Below are 16,793 nucleotides of genomic sequence, written 5' to 3'. Positions count from 1 at the left end.
CACTTATAAGACACTATAGGGGCATATCTGTTCATGCAGTTATGCCCATACAGGAGGTATAGTGCCCTCTGCCTTAGGGCTGTATGGCATGCTGTAGGGGTGACTTGCCTATTCCTTTGGCAGGCCTGGCACACAGGGATGTGTGACAAGTCCAGTCTTTACTTTTGTCTGCACCAAAACACACTGTCTCCAATGGCACAATGTGTATGTGTTTGGTGAGGGGTCTCTTAGGGTGGCATAGTACATGCTGCAGCCCTTAGAGACCCTCTCTGGTCGTCACAAGGCCCTTGGTACCAGTGGTACCTTTTACAAGGGGCTGTGTGCCAGAGGTGGAAACAAAGGTATCGATTCGGGAAAGAACACAGTTACTGGGCACCGGGTTAGCAGGAACCCAGCGCACATTTGGGCAAAATGTGAGGGGTAACCATGTCAAAAAGTGTTCTTTTCTACAGCAGGAATATCAGGATATTCGCTGAGCTGATGCAGAGCTGTGGGATCAAGCGTCTGTAATCTTGGCCAGCTAGCCACGCCCCATCCACAAACACATTTGTTTGATTTAATAGACTAAACTTTTGTTCCATGTAGAATAACGATCTGGACCACTTATAGGATACACGTGACCCCCGACTTGCTTCTTAGTTTACTAATAGCATTATCATCGAGACAGTGACAGAAATGTTTCTCAGCTCATGTTTAGAAATGTGCACTTTTAATAAATATATTACTAAAGCATGATGTGATAGAGAACTGTAATTTACAGACAGATGGCCACAAATGTTTCCAGTAAAATGAAGTTTTACTGATAGAACTATATAGCGTGTAAACAATAATGCGTTGAAATTAGGTTTCAGGAAAAATATTTATCATTTGTATACCACCAAGAGGAGTGTTATTCAAATCTTTCTTTCCATCACACAAGTTTACAAAAATGTGCTTTTCTATCTACGTAAATATATTTGACAATATCTGTATAGTTTACTTACATATTATTTTAATGTTGTGGTAGAGTAAAAAAAACTGACATTGTGCAGCCTTTCATTTCACACTGGGTGTACAGCACGATTGAGTAGTTGGCTAATCTCTTGTACAGCTACAGGGTCACAAAAAGCTACAAGAAGTCACCTGCAGCCCAAGGAAAAGGAAATTCCAGTTTACTAGTTTCAACTGGTTTTGCCCTGGACCCTTCTAGTGCATCCTGGGAACATCAATCCAGATTGCTAAGTAGTGTCCTTGAGGTCATGGGGCCCTTAGATATTAATCAGAGCGGACTCCTCATGCATAACCCGAAATGATGCGACTTAGAAACGTTTTCACAGATTTTTGCTGGGAGAACCGAGAGCAGACCGGAACCAACCCGAAAGCCGATCAGCTGAAGGTGCATCACTGGTCGGATTCAACTTGCAGTTTCAACCCGCTGGGAGCAGCTCAACTTTCAGAAAATTGTATAAGTCTTCTTGTGGAGGATTTCAACAAGAGCAAGCCGTGGAGCCTTCCATCGGATTCCTAAGGCCGGTCTCGCCAGGGACAAGGAAAATCCTCCAACAAAAAGACTAAGGGCCCGATTATGATCTTGGCAGACAGGGTTACTCCATCCTGTGACGAATATCCTGTACGCTATATTACAATTCCATTCTATCCTATGGAACTTGTAATACGGCGGACAGAGTATCCCATCTACAGATCATAATCGGGCCCTAAGTCTGAAGGTACAGATTTGACCGGGACAAACTTGTTCCCTGCATGCAACCTGCACTCTATCACGGTTGGCCTTTATTTTGGACTTTGACCATCTCTACCGTGAACAGATACCTGTGGTTGGCGATTTGGGTTTTTTGTTGCTCGATTCAAGTTTGAGAGCTAAATTCTTCTGGTTTCTTATAATAGATTTGTAATGTTTTGGATTCATTTTAAAGATTGAAATTCATACTATTTTCAGGAATTAAAGTGTGATTTTTATTGAGTTGTGTTTCTTACCTTAACTGTTTTGGTGTTGATAAATGCTTTACACGTTTTCACCTAAGTTAAGCTGGACTTCTCTGTGCCAAGCTACAAAGAGTTGAACTAAGGTTTAATTTATTGAAACCAAAAATTGGACCTTTTCATAACTTGTAGTGTTATTACTCAATGTAGGTTGTAAATTCCATCTCACTCCACTTCGAGGCCATCACGGGGATGGTGTCCTGCAGTGGCAGAGCACGCCTGATTGCTTTTTAATACAGCAAACTTATTTTCTTTTGTGTAAATGCTTCCCATTTTCTTAAAGGAAACAGGGCTGCATTCAAAAATATTTTCTTTATGTTTGAAGAGAGGCAGCTGTGCCAAGAGTGGAAGAGAATGAGAAATGCATAACATATCACTGCCACAGACATCAATTTACAGTGGATCTTCGGAATTGTGGCATCTGCAGCTCCTATCCGCAGCCCTTGCCACTGAAAGCAATCAGGGCTTGGATGAAAGGAGTTCATAAAATGCCGCTTCCTTGAAATCAACCTCTGTTGAGACCCAGGTCTTGGTATGCATGGGAAAAGTTGTGACTTTCTGGCATGCTGGTGCTTGTCTAATCTGTTCTATTTCACCCTCCCTCCCTCCAGTGAACAAAACAATCTGGGAGCTCACTGAGGGTGCACCCTATTTCAATAAGACTAATCTCCAGAAATCCTGGCTCTGCTGAAAGGAGGCGCGCCCAAAATGTACAAGATCCTTCTGAGGAGCAGCGACGGGTAGTGTCGTTGAGGATCATGGGATTAAGTGAAGTGGCAATAATGACACGTTTCGGTAATGTGCAGATCCCGCCCAGATTACTGCAAGTCCAATTGGTGATTTCTAAACCTCTTTTAATTAAGCTCTAAGCAGTCCAAAACGCTGAACCCAAGCACACATCCAAGTGAATGCCTTATTTCCTGGTAGTATACAAATTCATACAACAGCCCTCCTGAAAGTATCTGCTGGTTCCAAACTGAAAGCAGAATATTAAAGTTTATTACCCTCGTCATCTCTCTCTAGGCATTCTGTCAATCAGATTCTATACTAAGAATCCCCACCCTTCAACCAAAAACAGAGTAAAAGGAAAGCAAACACAGCAACAGCATCCACAATCTTCACATGCAGCCTCCTTTGGAGAGGTTTAATGAGAAGAGGTCTACGGGTGTCCGGAAATGAGACGAGTTTGCACATTCTGGAGAATCTACCAAAGAGTGATTGCAGCAACTAGTTAAATGCAGTTACCATTGTCTAGTCTTCACTGCAATAAGGCATTCACGAATGGGACACAATGCTCATGTCATGTATGGCAGAATCGAATTTAAATTTATGATTTGAAGAAAACAGGACCCGGGCAGCAGGATTTGTCCAGAGACAAGTTTATATCTATGTAGATGGCTTAAATTTAGGTCTGTTTTGAGGATGTTCGGGGGGTGTGCAGGGAGGGGGGGAGGACACATCAAAACCAGCTATAGAATTTTCTTCCAGCGGTCAGAGCTGTCGTAACTGAAGAGAAGCTCAATTTTACTATTGTTGAAATTCAAGTAGTCAGGTGTCAGGTACCATTGTACAAAGCTTAACGTGGACAACATTGTTGAGAATTCCAGGAACCCGGGCCTGGAAGGGGTGCGGAACTTAAATGAACACTGGCTGGACGTGTGGTTTAGGGCTAGATTACCAATTGAGTAACCAAGAAACACCCACATTGTCCAGTTTACCACACGCTCCAACTTAAGGCAAATCGCCTCACTGTGCCTCGGTTCCCTTGTTTACCAGAAATGAAAGCAGATACCAAGTGCTATAGGAATGGCTGGGGAATTACGCTTTACAACTAGATAAATCCTGCACGTTCTTGTCAGAGCTCAAATGTTACGTTGGAGAGCACAAAATAAGTCAGAAGACAGAACTTGAGAGTAAACAGAATAATTGTGGGCTGCCAAAGGCCAACAACATTTAGAAAGGTTTCGGTCTGGAGACCTCCAAGAGCGCAGAAGACTGATTTTCACACGAGATCAAAGCTGGAGAGCAAAGGCAAGCAAGAGATCTCAACAGGATGTGACATAAGCTGCAAGAATCCAACATCAGCCAAAGTGAGACCCAGGATGTTTCAGAGCATACATGAGACTCAACACATCAAGCAGCAGGACAGAGCTGGGGAGGACTAGAGTGTAGTCCTTGTTGTCAATATCAATCAACTGCTAAGCGCTGAATGCCTGGAGACCTTGGAGCACACACCAGGAGACTCCTTTCATGGGAGTTACACTAAGAGAACAAAGAGTCAAACCTCAGCTGCCACTCCGCATCAACATCACGCTAATTCTCAGCATGCCCCTCAAGGAGCACATGGAAAGACAGACGCGGGGCTCTAATGGTAAGTCACGGACCAGAATTTCTACAAACTATCACAATGAGTGCAAAGAAAGAGCTGGGGACTAAGTTGCTGTGGTGCAGTTGTCACAGGTCACAGCACAACACAAGTTGTATCCGGTGAGACTCAAGATGCTCACAACATATAACCCGTGAGGGAAGCATCCTGCTGCGCGAACAGAAATCAAAGTGGTATTATCAGAGCTCAGCCACACGTATACAAAGGGTGTTCATGCCGTATGAACATAGCATAGCAGAGCAAGACTAGTGAGAGCAAAAACAGAACTGGAGGCCAGAATAGCATACGGACAGCCATGCTAAATCAGCGACATCTACCCAAAGTGCATCTCGGGAAAGTTGGGGCTCCTGCTTCGTGCATACTCATTGAAGGGAGGTTCTTATACTGAGAGACCAAAGATGGAGGTAAGGAAAAAAAAAAAAAAAGACTGTCTAGGATCAGGCGCCATCATCCAGCAACAGCTACTCAAAGTGTAATCTGAAAACTTAGGGTAATTAGGAGAGCAGAGAGAGACAACCAAACTGAGAGAGAAAAGACAGAGCGGTGGACTAAATAGACTTAAGGATCCATTTTTAGCACAATGGTGTGTGCTTTGGGGATTTCCCAAAGCACACACCATAAAACTCTTAACAGTGCAGCAGATATTGCCTCAAGGGAGAATAAAAAAGGGCACAATTCACCAGTCTGTTTGCACTTGTACATTAACAAATGCAAATAGCTGGACTTGGGATGCTAGGCTTTAAGAAAAAGGTGACCTAGCAATCATAACTCCATTTACGCCTAATCAATAGTATTCCACAGTCACGTAATTTTACTCAGGGAGTAAATGCCATCCTGACAGTTTGTGAACCTACGGAAAAAAAACTGTTTGTGGTAATTCACAAACTTTTCACAAGCTATAAACCCTAGAAATGGTCTGAGTTTTTACTCCAGGCAAGGGTGCAAGTAACTTCTTTTTCGAGATGGGCAGGGATACCTCCAAAAACAGATGTAGGGTAAAAAGCTTCTTCAAAGGGAAAAGTATTTTCTAAGTGGAGAAATAACTGGAGGTTACTTTCTTCTCCACAAGCACTTTAGGTATTTGATATATACCCAAATAACATTCTGAAAGAACAATGTATCCACCAAAACTGGACTTCGCAAACGTGCACGTATTACTTTGGAAATAGTGTTGGCAATGCCAGTTGAACTTGAGCTTAGTGTACTGCCTTTATGTAGACGCCTTAATGGCCAAAGGTGAGCAGCAATGACGCGTACAGGTAAACTGGAAGGTCAACTATGGAAGCAGCAGGGGGTTCTTGGATTAAATGTTGAATGACACTGTAATCTGTCAGCCCGCAGCCTTGGGCACTAGCAGGGCAGAGCTTAAATCACTTGACCATTGTCCATGTACACATAAAAACGGTGCCCAGAATTGATACAGCACTTTCCTGAGTTGAAGCATGTACGTAGCAGGGTCTGCTGGCCTGTGGGTTAATGCATCCACCTCAGGGATACGTTTTACCTCATGGTCAATGGGTCGAATCCCGGCATGTCACCTCAGGGTTTCATCCTTCCAAGGTAAATAAAATAATTTGGGTAACAATAAATACGTATTATCCAGAGCCAAGAAGCCTCAATAGGTGAATGTACACTTTACAAAAGCACATGTTTAGGTTATAAAGAAGAGGCGACAGAATAGAGCCTTGTAGACCCCCACATCGAACATACTCAGACTGGGAGCTGTAAGGTGGAAGAGATACCAGTCGTCAGTCAAAAAAGAGTTTGAGCGCTCCACGTTGAGGTTGGAGATGCTGATCTGAAAGACTGTCCAGGAGGATGCAATCAATAGCATCAAAGGCAGAAAAAAGGTCCATTAAGACCATGACCACAACCGTGCCACCATCTGCTCCGATGGTATATTACGGAGGTGACAACCAGTTTGATCCTTCTGCATGGAAGCAAGCCAGCCCTCTTTTTCTAAATACTAGCAATTGGGTGAAAAAAATAATTTCTACTATCTTACCTAGATGGGGGAGCAGCGAGATAATACAATGGTTGTGTAAACTGTTGGGTGGGAGTAATAGTTGCTTTTTCAACCATGGTTTTGGGGTGGCAGATTTCCAAGATTAGGGGCTGGTCCGGTCTTGATGGTGCTGTTGAATAGAGGCAGCAGTTTTAAAAGCAAGAAGGGGCTTGAAAGATTCCGAAACCTGTCTGGGCAAAAATCGCCAGCAGACCGCGTAGGGCAACTATATTTAATGTTCGAGAGCTGCTCTCTCGAAGATGGTCGAACACTGTGTTAATTGTGCAGCAACATGGTCTTTAATTCACTGCTTATATTAGGTGGCTTAGATTTATTAGCATGAAGTGTTTGACTTCTTTTTCAAAAGAAAAAATATCATTATACAGCTCTTCTGAATCTGAGAAGGTCTGCAATTCATTTGAGAGTTTTTGGGAGACTTGAGTACCTGGCTCAATTTGGATGAAAAGAAGGCCGCTTTTGCTTTTCCAATTCGCCCTTCAGAATGACATTGTATCTTTCGATCTAGGATGCAAGTCGTTCTCCTCATCCTCGCACCCTGGCATACGTGAAGATTGCGTCGAGCTCGTTCCTCAGCATACCTCCCCTGAGGGTCATGCAGGTGGACTGGACTTCTGCAGCCCTCCTTCAATGGTGGAGATTAATGGACATAGTAAGTTATTTACTATAGTTTCAAACTCTTAGCAGAAACTTGAGCTCAGTCTCAGTTCAAGGCTACACAGAAGTGATGAAAATCTGAAGGAGTGATGGAATTACACTGTGTATGTTGGACTCTTTCGAGAGGATAATGCTTGTCTCTGGCTTAAAAGGTTTGGGGAGGGCCACCGGAAAGAGATACCCAAGTACTCTGACCAGATCAAAGGAATGGTGCATTTCAGTTTGCATTTGATGGCCACGATTTCACCTTCGAAGTCCCAGAGTCTTTTGTTTTGGTTAGCATAACAGGTTGTCTAGCAGTTGTCAGAACTCCCCCACCCGGCCTAGCCAGTCAGTATGCCAGTTGGAGAAATACGCAGGCACAAGTTTGTAAAACAGGGTGCTCATTCGACCAACAGCCATATCTTTGCCATGCACAAGAGTTCCAAGTTAAGTTTCTGGCACAGATTAAGTATTTCAAGTCCATGCCATACTGTTGATCTCATGCTGTAAATCATGGTCCCATTTATGTTGTTCTCACTCTGCGCAAGAGGGGAATGGAACATTGCGCTGCCCAAACCGACTGAGGGCATGGGTTTACTGCCAGTAGTGTGCCAACAGTTGTGCAGGATAAGTGATCTCTGGGCCTCATCAGAAAAAGCTTTTCCCGAAATGGCAGTTGGCTTAAGTAAATAGACATGGTAATGAAGTTAAATAAACAACACTAAAGTTTGAAATAATAAATCCAAATCCACAGCAGGTGTTAAGTATCAAAAGGAATATATTTCCCCTATCTTAACACCAGAAGAGAGGCTACATCTGAACTTGGCCCCCCCACTCACAGATCACACAAGGAACTTTGGCATTATATGCGTATGCTAGCTCATCACGAAGAAGAAGACAAACCCAGTCTGGTCTTTCTGCTTCCTCACTCTCCATATGCTCCGGAAAATCTTCAGGTAGCCTCCATCAGCACCCAATGCACCGTCACCCAAGCCGTCATCAACAGCCGCCTCGACTACGGCAATTCACTCAACATAGGGGGGGGGGGGGGTGGGGGGGGGAGGAAATCACCTCACTACTGATATATAGATTTCAGACCATCCAGAGCTCAGCAACCAGGAGCCACAGCTCTCCTCCCTTCAAATCACTACACTGGCTCCCCATCAGCAACCGATGCCAGTTCAAAATGATAACCCATACCTACAAAGCCATGCCTTCCCAGGCCCCAAAAGACTGGAACAGTCTCCCCCTCCACCTCACAACAGCCCCCACCCTGCAGGATTTCAGGAAAGTCCTAAAAATCTGGTTGTTCAACTAACTGACCTACGGCAGCAGCAGCACCGCCCCCCCCGCCCTTACCCCTCACCCCCACCCCGGATAGCCTCACTGGTGATAAGCGCCACTACACAAATCCTGTTTGAATGATTGATGAAACATGACAGTAGTGACGGTGAACATGCATTTCTCAGTGCTCGGAATATGCAGTCCTCTGTACTCACAATGGCTCACACCCAACAGTGTGGAGTACTCACCCCCCAAGTACTCATCATGGCTGACGGCTCCCGCACTGTATGCGTATTACAGCGCAGGATTGGACTAATGTATTCTCGCACCTCTCATTCACCGCAGCTCTGTATTCACACTTGTCCATACATACTGTCCACTCTTTGTATACAGCTCTCAATGCCCACAGTCTGCAGTTATCAACAGCACAGAACTCACTCCAGGTACTCACAGCTTCCTAAAATCACCATAGCTCGGGATTTAGGGTCTCCCTCTCTCAGGTGCGCCCCATTGGTCAAATAGGATTGATCCCAAGCTTTCTGGTTTCACATTGAGCCCTGAGAATGGATTGATGTCTTTCGCTGTCCTCTTTTACATCAAAAATTAATACTGCTCTTTAATTAGTAGTATGAAAGAACCACAGGAGGTTACCCGTAAACCCAGCTGAAACCTGGGTAAATTGAGTTAGAGCATATGACAAGAGTACTCACAAACATTTTCGCAGGGGCCACAAAGTACGGTTTGTGGTATGCCCGAGGGCCACATTGCAGCCAGCAGGGTAGCGAGAGGGGGATGGGTGGGTTATGGATTGTGTAAGGAGGTTCAAAAACAATTATTTATTTGCAGGTTAATAAATGCTTGCCCATTTATTTAACATCTTTTTCTAAATATTAGTGCTAGCAAATAGAGTGTTTGATTGATTAAGATGCTCCGTCCATCATTGCTTTGTTCGCCATAAGTTGGCAGGGTATGCTCAGACGTGAGTCCCTTGCTCACTTTGCCACTGGATTCAAGCAAGCCTGGCTGAAGACGGCTGGAATGCCAGAAAACGGTCCTAGGAAGCTTGTTTGCATATGGCCAATTCTGAACTGGGGTGGCAGAGTGGGCTAAAGAACGGTTATGGATTAAACCCAGATCTGTTGACTGGGTGTGAGTGTTTGATTGATTCAGATGCTCCGTCCATCACCACCCACTTTTGTACCGCTTTGTTCGCCATAAGTTGGCAGGGTATGCTCAGACGTGAGTCCCTTGCTCACTTTGCCACTGGATTCAGGCAAGCCTGGCTGAAGACGGCTGGAATGCCAGAAACCGGTCCTAGGAAGCTTGTTTCCGGTCCAGGGGGAAGGTATGGCTTGGCAGTTCCGGCTGGACTGTTCCCATGAGGCACAGGGTCAGACTAATTTGCATATGGCCAATTCTGAACTGGGGTGGCAGAGTGGGCTAAAGAACGGTGATGGATTAAACTCAGATCTGTTGACTGGGTGTGAGTGTTTGATTGGTTCAGATGCTCCGTCCATCACCACCCACTTTTGTACAGCAAATAAACAGCAGCTGGTGCTGCTGTCCACCAAGGAGGCCGCATTTAAAGGTCAAGAGGGTCGCAAGTGGCCCCCGGGCCGTACTTTGAGTATCACTGGAATACAACAACGTCTCAATAGGTAATATTTATAGGCATTTAGGTAAAACATGCAGAGTAATTGCAGAAAGGACGAAACAACAAGACATCAATGATTTTAGGAAAACTGCAAAGGGCAGTCTATATTTGGGTAGAATGAATACAAATAAAAGTATCAGGACTATTTACATTATACGTGGACGTAAGGCATACGATCTTGTGCACAGCTGTGCCTGTGCTGAAAAGTGAACAACGCAACAGAGAAGTGAAACAAGGGAAACTGAGAAAACGGAGCAAGGAAAATATAAAATCACTTAAATGACTGCAAGACTTAAAAGATTGTTATGAAAATACAGCGAGCGAGAGAGAAACTGATTGCACCTCGGCCCACAAGACAATGCGAAGACCAAACCGGGGAGGCTGGGGTGAGAGCATGAGCTGCACCTATAAACCATTCTCGAACCGATATACCCCTACAAGGACCAGCCTGGAAAGTCTTTGACTGCTTGTCTCGCTTCTACTGAGGCAAATGCGGAAAAGGTTGTAAGTGCCACGGTTTGCACAGTGACGCAGGCACTGGGGCAACAGTGGCATAGGGACTGAAGCCCCACAGGTGTGGTTTACTAGCCACTGCCAGGCCCGTGGCCTCCTAAATGGGGTCTGAAATCCTCTCTGCAGACACTACAGCTCTACATGACTCCAAGACTCTGTAGTCATGGTCTTCTGTACTCATCCCTGAGATGGTAAACCGTCTTTAAACACTAATGCTCGAGATTTATACCCTCTGTATTCACGACAAGTTCGACAAGTCACAGTTCAGCGTTGGGGTGTTTCATTTTAAGCTCTCAGTACTTCGCATTGTACTCACACCGTCTATACCTACAGTCCTCTGAATTTACCATTAGCTCTGGAAACGCATCCTCGGACATCACTCCAACCTGGCATCAATCACAGCTCAGGGATGAAACCCCTGCTCTCACTGTCCTCTGTACTCACCATAGCAAGGGATTCACACCTTCTGTACTCACTCCAACCTGCCCTCAATCACTGCTGAGAGCTAAGACCCCCTGCTCTCACAGTCCTCTGTACTCACCATAGCAAGGGATTCACACCTTCTGCACTCACTCCAACCTGCCCTCAATCACTGCTGAGACCCACTGCTCTCACAGTCCTCTGCACTCTCCATAGCAAGGGATTCACACCTTCTGTACTCACTCCAACCTGCCCTCAATCACTGATGAGAGCTGAGACCCCCTGTTCTCACAGTCCTCTATACTCACCATAGCAAGGGATTCACACCTTCTGTACTCGTCCAACCTGCCCTCAATCTCTGCTGAGAGCTGATATCCCCTGATCTCAGAGTCCTCTGTACTCACCATAGCAAGGGATTCACACCTTCTGTACTCACTCCAACCTGCCCTCAATCACTACTGAGACCCCCTGCTCTCACTGTCCTATGTACTCACCATAGCAAGGGATTCACACCTTCTGTACTCACTCCAACCTGCCCTCAATCACTGCTGAGACCCCCTGCTCTCAGAGTCCTCTGTACTCACCATAGCAAGGGATTCACACCTTCTGTACTCACTCCAACCTGTCCTCAATCACTACTGAGACCCCCTGCTCTCACTGTCCTATGTACTCACCATAGCAAGGGATTCACACATTCTGTACTCACTCCAACCTGCCCTCAATCACTGCTGAGAGCTGAGATCACCTCCTCTCACAGTCCTCTGTACTCACCATAACAAGGGATTCACACCTTCTGTACTCACTCCAACCTGCCCTCAATCACTGCTGAGACCCCCTGCTCTCAGTCCTCTGTACTCACCATAGCAAGGGATTCACACCTTCTGTACTCACTCCAACCTGCCCTCAATCGCTGCTGGGAGCCGAGACCCCCTGCTCTCACTGTCCTCTGTACTCACCATAGCAAGGAATTCACACCTTCTGTACTCACTCCAATCTGCCCTCAATCACTGCTGAGACCCACTGCTCTCACAGTCCTCTGCACTCTCCATAGCAAGGGATTCACACCTTCTGTACTCACTCCAACCTGCCCTCAATCGCTGCTGGGAGCCGAGACCCCCTGCTCTCACTGTCCTCTGTACTCACCATAGCAAGGGATTCACACCTTCTGCACTCACTCCAACCTGCCCTCAATCACTGCTGAGAGCTGAGATCCCCTGCTCTCACAGTCCTCTGTACCCACCATAGCAAGGGATTCACACCTTCTGCACTCACTCCAACCTGCCCTCAATCACTGCTGAGACCCACTGCTCTCACAGTCCTCTGTAATCACCATAGCAAGGGATTCACACCTTCTGCACTCACTCCAACCTGCCCTCAATGACTGCTGAGACACCTGCTCTCACAGTCATCTGTACTCACCATAGCAAGGGATTGACCCCTTCTGTACTCACTCCAACCTGCCCTCAATCACTGCTGAGATCCCCTGATCCCAGAGTCCTCTGTACTCACCATAGCAAGGGATTGACCCCCTTCTGTACTCACTCCAACCTGCCCTCAATCACTGATGAGACCCACTGCTCTCACAGTCATCTGTACTCACCATAGCAAGGGATTGACACCTTCTGTACTCACTCCAACCTGCCCTCAATCACTGCTGAGACCCACTGCTCTCACAGTCCTCTGTAATCACCATAGCAAGGGATTCACACCTTCTGCACTCACTCCAACCTGCCCTCAATCACTGCTGAGACCCACTGCTCTCACAGTCCTCTGTACTCACCATAGCAAGGGATTCACACCTTCTGCACTCACTCCAACCTGCCCTCAATCACTGCTGAGACCCCCTGCTCTCACAGTCCTCTGTACTCACCATAGCAAGGGATTCACACCTTCTGCACTCACTCCAACCTGCCCTCAATGACTGCTGAGACACCTGCTTTCACAGTCATCTGTACTCACCATAGCAAGGGATTGACACCTTCTGTACTCACTCCAACCTGCCATCAATCATTGGTCAAGTCTCCTGTCCTCACCCCAGCTCTGGACTTGCACCCTGTTTCCTCAGCTCACTCTCAGCCCCCCCACCCCAGGCCTCCCACCCCTGTACCCTCACCCCTCTGTACTCACCGGAGCCCAGGCCTCACCCCTCTGTACTCACCATGGTTCTGGCTATGAGTGCCCACATCTCTCCGGCAGGCTGGCTCCTGGGAGGGGCAAAGTCCTGGTGCCGGCTGGGGAGCAGGGAGGGAGTGACAGGGTGTGGGGCAGTCCAGGAGGTCAGTGTGTCCACAGGGTCATGGTGAGGGGAGGGTGCTCCGAGCGAGGGGCGGAGTCAGGGGCGGGGCTGAGGAGGGGGTAAGGACCAGGGGCCAGGGCCACACCAGAGACTGGCTTAGCACAGGAGGGGCACGGGGCCCAAAGTTTGGAGGAGGAAGGAAGCACGAGCCAATCAGCTGAGAGGACACTGACAGCAGCCGTGTCAGTGCGGCGCACTCTTACTGGCGAGGGCACGCACCATGTTTGTGCGTGGCACGAGGAGCCAATCAGTGCAGGTCGAAGGGCCAGAAGCATGCTCGTCAAAGGTACGAACAACAAATCAGGCAGAGAGACAACTTAGCTGTCACAACACAAAGTCTGTTAAAAGACGGGAGGACCAATGAATAGAGAGGGCGGGCATAGAACACCTGTCTGTCAAGAAGGAGCCACGAATCAGCAGAGAGAGGCGGGGTGAGGTGACATCATAATGAGAGGGAGGGCAGCAAATAGCTGTCAAAGGCGAAAAGCACCAAGCGGTGGAAGAGGGGGCGGTGGAAGGGTGGAGAGTCAGAGGCACTGCCTGCCAGTTAGAAGCATCCAGCGGCCGAACAGCGTTTCTTTTTTTGTGCTCCCTTCCCACTTTTCGTCTCTCTTATCTTTATCGCCCCCTCCCCCATTTATTACACCGGTGAAGCCTGACCCACAGATAATCAACACTCACGTGCGTGCGCTTCCGGGAGCGCCCATAACCAGCGCATTTATCTAATACGATGTCGAAGTCCTTCATTTCTGTCTAACGGTAACCGGTCGCAGCGTCGCGTGCCCCGCATAAACATGGCTTCTTGTGTGGCAGACGGGCGGCCGCGCTCCCCACGCTAAGATGGCGGCTGGGGAGTCAGGCGTCACACAAAAAGATGGCCGTTGAAAGGTTGGTCTTCCCACCGAAATAACAGGCCACGTCCCTCACAAAGATGGACGCCAAAGTAGTCTCTTCTCTTGCAACAACGCGTCAGGGCTAAAGTACCGTTTCCTCGATAATATGGCTATAGTGGTTATTGGGACCCACGTGACAGTAGCCACGCATGCGTATGTCTCACAAACGTGCGGGCAGACAAGTTAAGGTTCACCCCCCCCCAAGGAGTGAGCGTTGAGTATCGGGATCACTAGGCCCAATCTAACATGGCCGTTGGGCTCCTCTAGCGCTTGTTCTGAACTGCAACCATAGTAAGATGGAGGCTCCGCGAGTGTCAAAACGCCCCTGACCAACATGGCGACGCGCGCGGAAGGCTCGGCGTGACGTCAGTAACCGGCTGGGAGCAGCGGCGCGCGGAGCTCCAGTGGATCCGACGCAGCGGGGCCAAGATGGCGGAGAGCGAGCCGCAGGCAGGTGTGAGCGGGAGGGGCAGGGCTGCGCCGGAGGAGCTTCGCCGGCAGGGGGCGCTGTTGGGGCTTAACTTTACCCGGGGCCGGTGCCGGGCGTTGTGTGTCCGGGTCCTGTTGATAAACACCCGGTTGTGGAGGTTCCCCTGCGCTCCTTGGAACTTCGGGCCTGCTGTGCTTTTAAGTATTTTAGGATCACTTTTCAAACCGTCACACACCTCTTAGGGGGTATTTCCTTGAATGTGTTATTTGAATGTAATTTTTTTTGTAGTTTACTTTTTATTTTTTATATATATAGAGCGCTGTGCATGAGCACCGGTTGCATTACAGACGGACACATTCGTTTCTAGGCACCGGGAGATTAACTGATTTGCCAAGAATCACAGGATTTTTGAGCCTCCTGCAAGGCTCGGACCTTGTTCCCCAGCTCCTATGTCTGCCGTCTTAGCCGTTAAGCCACACCCTCCCCCTATAGGGCGCACATCTGTCTTTCACCCACGCTTCCTGTTTTTCGCATGCTTTGACTGTAACATTGTGGCTCTTCCGGAGACCTCAGCAGAGGCACCCCCCACATGGTCGCACCGCCCGAATCCCAATAAATTCAGACCACACCAGTTTGTTTTATGGAAGAATTAAGGCCGCAGTTTATTAGGCATTATCACTTACAAGCGATCCATTATTTCTGTCTGGCGACTGTGCGTTCTTACACAACCAGCTCTGCACTGTGCCCTACATTCAGTGCGGCTCTCTTTTCCAAAGTGACTTGTCCCCATCCTTAACCACCAATGCCTCTGCACTGTGCCCTACATTCAGTGCAGCTATCCTTGCCAAGGTTACCCCCTCCCTGGGACACACCTTTTCCTTTCTCTCCGGGCAAGCTTCTGCCCCGACCGGGTAACCTTTTACCTCCGGTTTCCACACACTCCTTGAGTAAGCGTCTGCTTTAACCCAACCGGATGGCCCCTTTTGCATCCGGTGTAACCAGCCGGTTCCCACCCGGCCGGGTGACCTTTTCACTTCTGGGGCCCACACATATGGAGAAGTGTGGCTCACTGGTTAGAGGAGGCATACCCTGAAGCAGAGGGTCAGCCTGGGACCAGGGTTCAATTCCCGACTCGGCAGGGTCTTGAGTCAATATGTCCATGGACTTGATAATTCTCGCTTTGGTGCCTACTTGAATCATGAGTTCACACTCTGCAGCTCTGGGCAATAGCTTGCTTAATCTCCACGACAGCCCCTCGCAGCGGGATGCCTGGCTTTCACCCTGCGGATGCCCTGTTGGGTTATCTCGCAGGGGAATACCAGGACGGGTTCCCTAAGCAAGCGCCGAGATGCCTCCGGGTAGTCGTGCGCTATATAAGCACGTAATTTACATTTATTTTATTTTACATTCCCTTCCGGGTTGGCGTTTGTCCCCGCCCGAGTTGCGCAATTAATTGTTTACTTCCGGTTCACCTGAACACAGGGAGCTCGGGGAGCTTGCCAGTGACCCCCTGGGTCCTGCCCGCCCCATTTGTAGTCTGAGCCCGCTGCGCCACCTGCTTTTTGTATTCTTCTTAGATCGCTTTGTAAGTACCGCCTGTTGTCCCTTCTTCCGAAACCACAGGATCTCTTGTAAGCCCCATTTGCCTCTGCGACAAATCTCACCCCCTTTGTCTATCCCCCCCCTTCAATTCCTGTCCCTCCAAGGGTGGGTGGGCGGGTCTTCTCCTGCCAAAATTACCCGGAGAAAGAGGGCCTTGTGCCCTGTGCCCACCCTTAAATAGCCCTTATCTCCCTATCACATTCCTTTTTTTTTTTTTTTTTTTTTTTTTTTTTTTTTGGTAATCCTCATATATCACAGGTGGAACTCTTGATGGGACACTGGCTCCTCCATGCACTGCTGGCCGTTCTGCACTGACCCTCGTTGGTTTTGGCCTGATGCAAGTTGGTTTGCCCGCACCCTCAAGTAGCCACTACCTTCCCCTCCAAACTCCTTTTCTTTCACCGATCCGTGTGCGCCCTTTGCTACTTAGGAGTACGGGGAACCAGCAGGGCTCCAGACAAATCATTGGAAAACCAATCATCGAGCTTGCCATGCCACCAAGGCTGCCCACACATTCGTCATGCTTCTGGGATCGCATGCCACATCTGATTTACAAGTTAACATAATCTGCCTCAGGCAATTAGCAAAGGTTGGAGGAGTTGGATCTTTCCATGCCCTGCAGATCTCGCGCCTTGCTAAGAGGATGATAAAAAATACAAATTTGGTGGAAAAG

At 47.9% G+C, this 16,793-nt stretch overlaps 2 protein-coding genes across 3 annotated transcripts in view; one reads left to right on the top strand and one right to left on the bottom strand.

Annotated features, from left to right (window-relative positions):
- The window catches only part of CRAT (carnitine O-acetyltransferase), a 336,972-nt gene extending 323,604 nt beyond the window's left edge, over positions 1-13,368 (bottom strand). Inside the window, exon 1 of the mRNA XM_086924849.1 lies at positions 13,058-13,368. Coding sequence (XP_086780975.1) covers positions 13,058-13,084 — 27 coding nt within the window. The 5' untranslated portion in view covers positions 13,085-13,368. The remainder of the gene's footprint in view (positions 1-13,057) is intronic.
- An 882-nt stretch (positions 13,369-14,250) lies between these two features.
- Positions 14,251-16,793, top strand: part of PTPA (protein phosphatase 2 phosphatase activator) — a 623,109-nt gene continuing 620,566 nt past the window's right edge. Inside the window, exon 1 of one of the 2 annotated variants that reach the window (XM_086924847.1) lies at positions 14,251-14,542. In XM_086924847.1, coding sequence (XP_086780973.1) covers positions 14,518-14,542 — 25 coding nt within the window. In that variant the 5' untranslated portion in view covers positions 14,251-14,517. The remainder of the gene's footprint in view (positions 14,543-16,793) is intronic. The other variant, XM_086924848.1, reaches the window with a different exon arrangement.

This window comes from Lissotriton vulgaris, chromosome 5 (assembly GCF_964263255.1).
Source record: "Lissotriton vulgaris chromosome 5, aLisVul1.2, whole genome shotgun sequence".
Classification (NCBI taxonomy): domain Eukaryota; kingdom Metazoa; phylum Chordata; class Amphibia; order Caudata; family Salamandridae; genus Lissotriton; species Lissotriton vulgaris.
The sequence above is the reverse complement of the archived record's forward strand: the minus strand, read 5'-3'. Positions and strand labels throughout refer to the sequence as shown.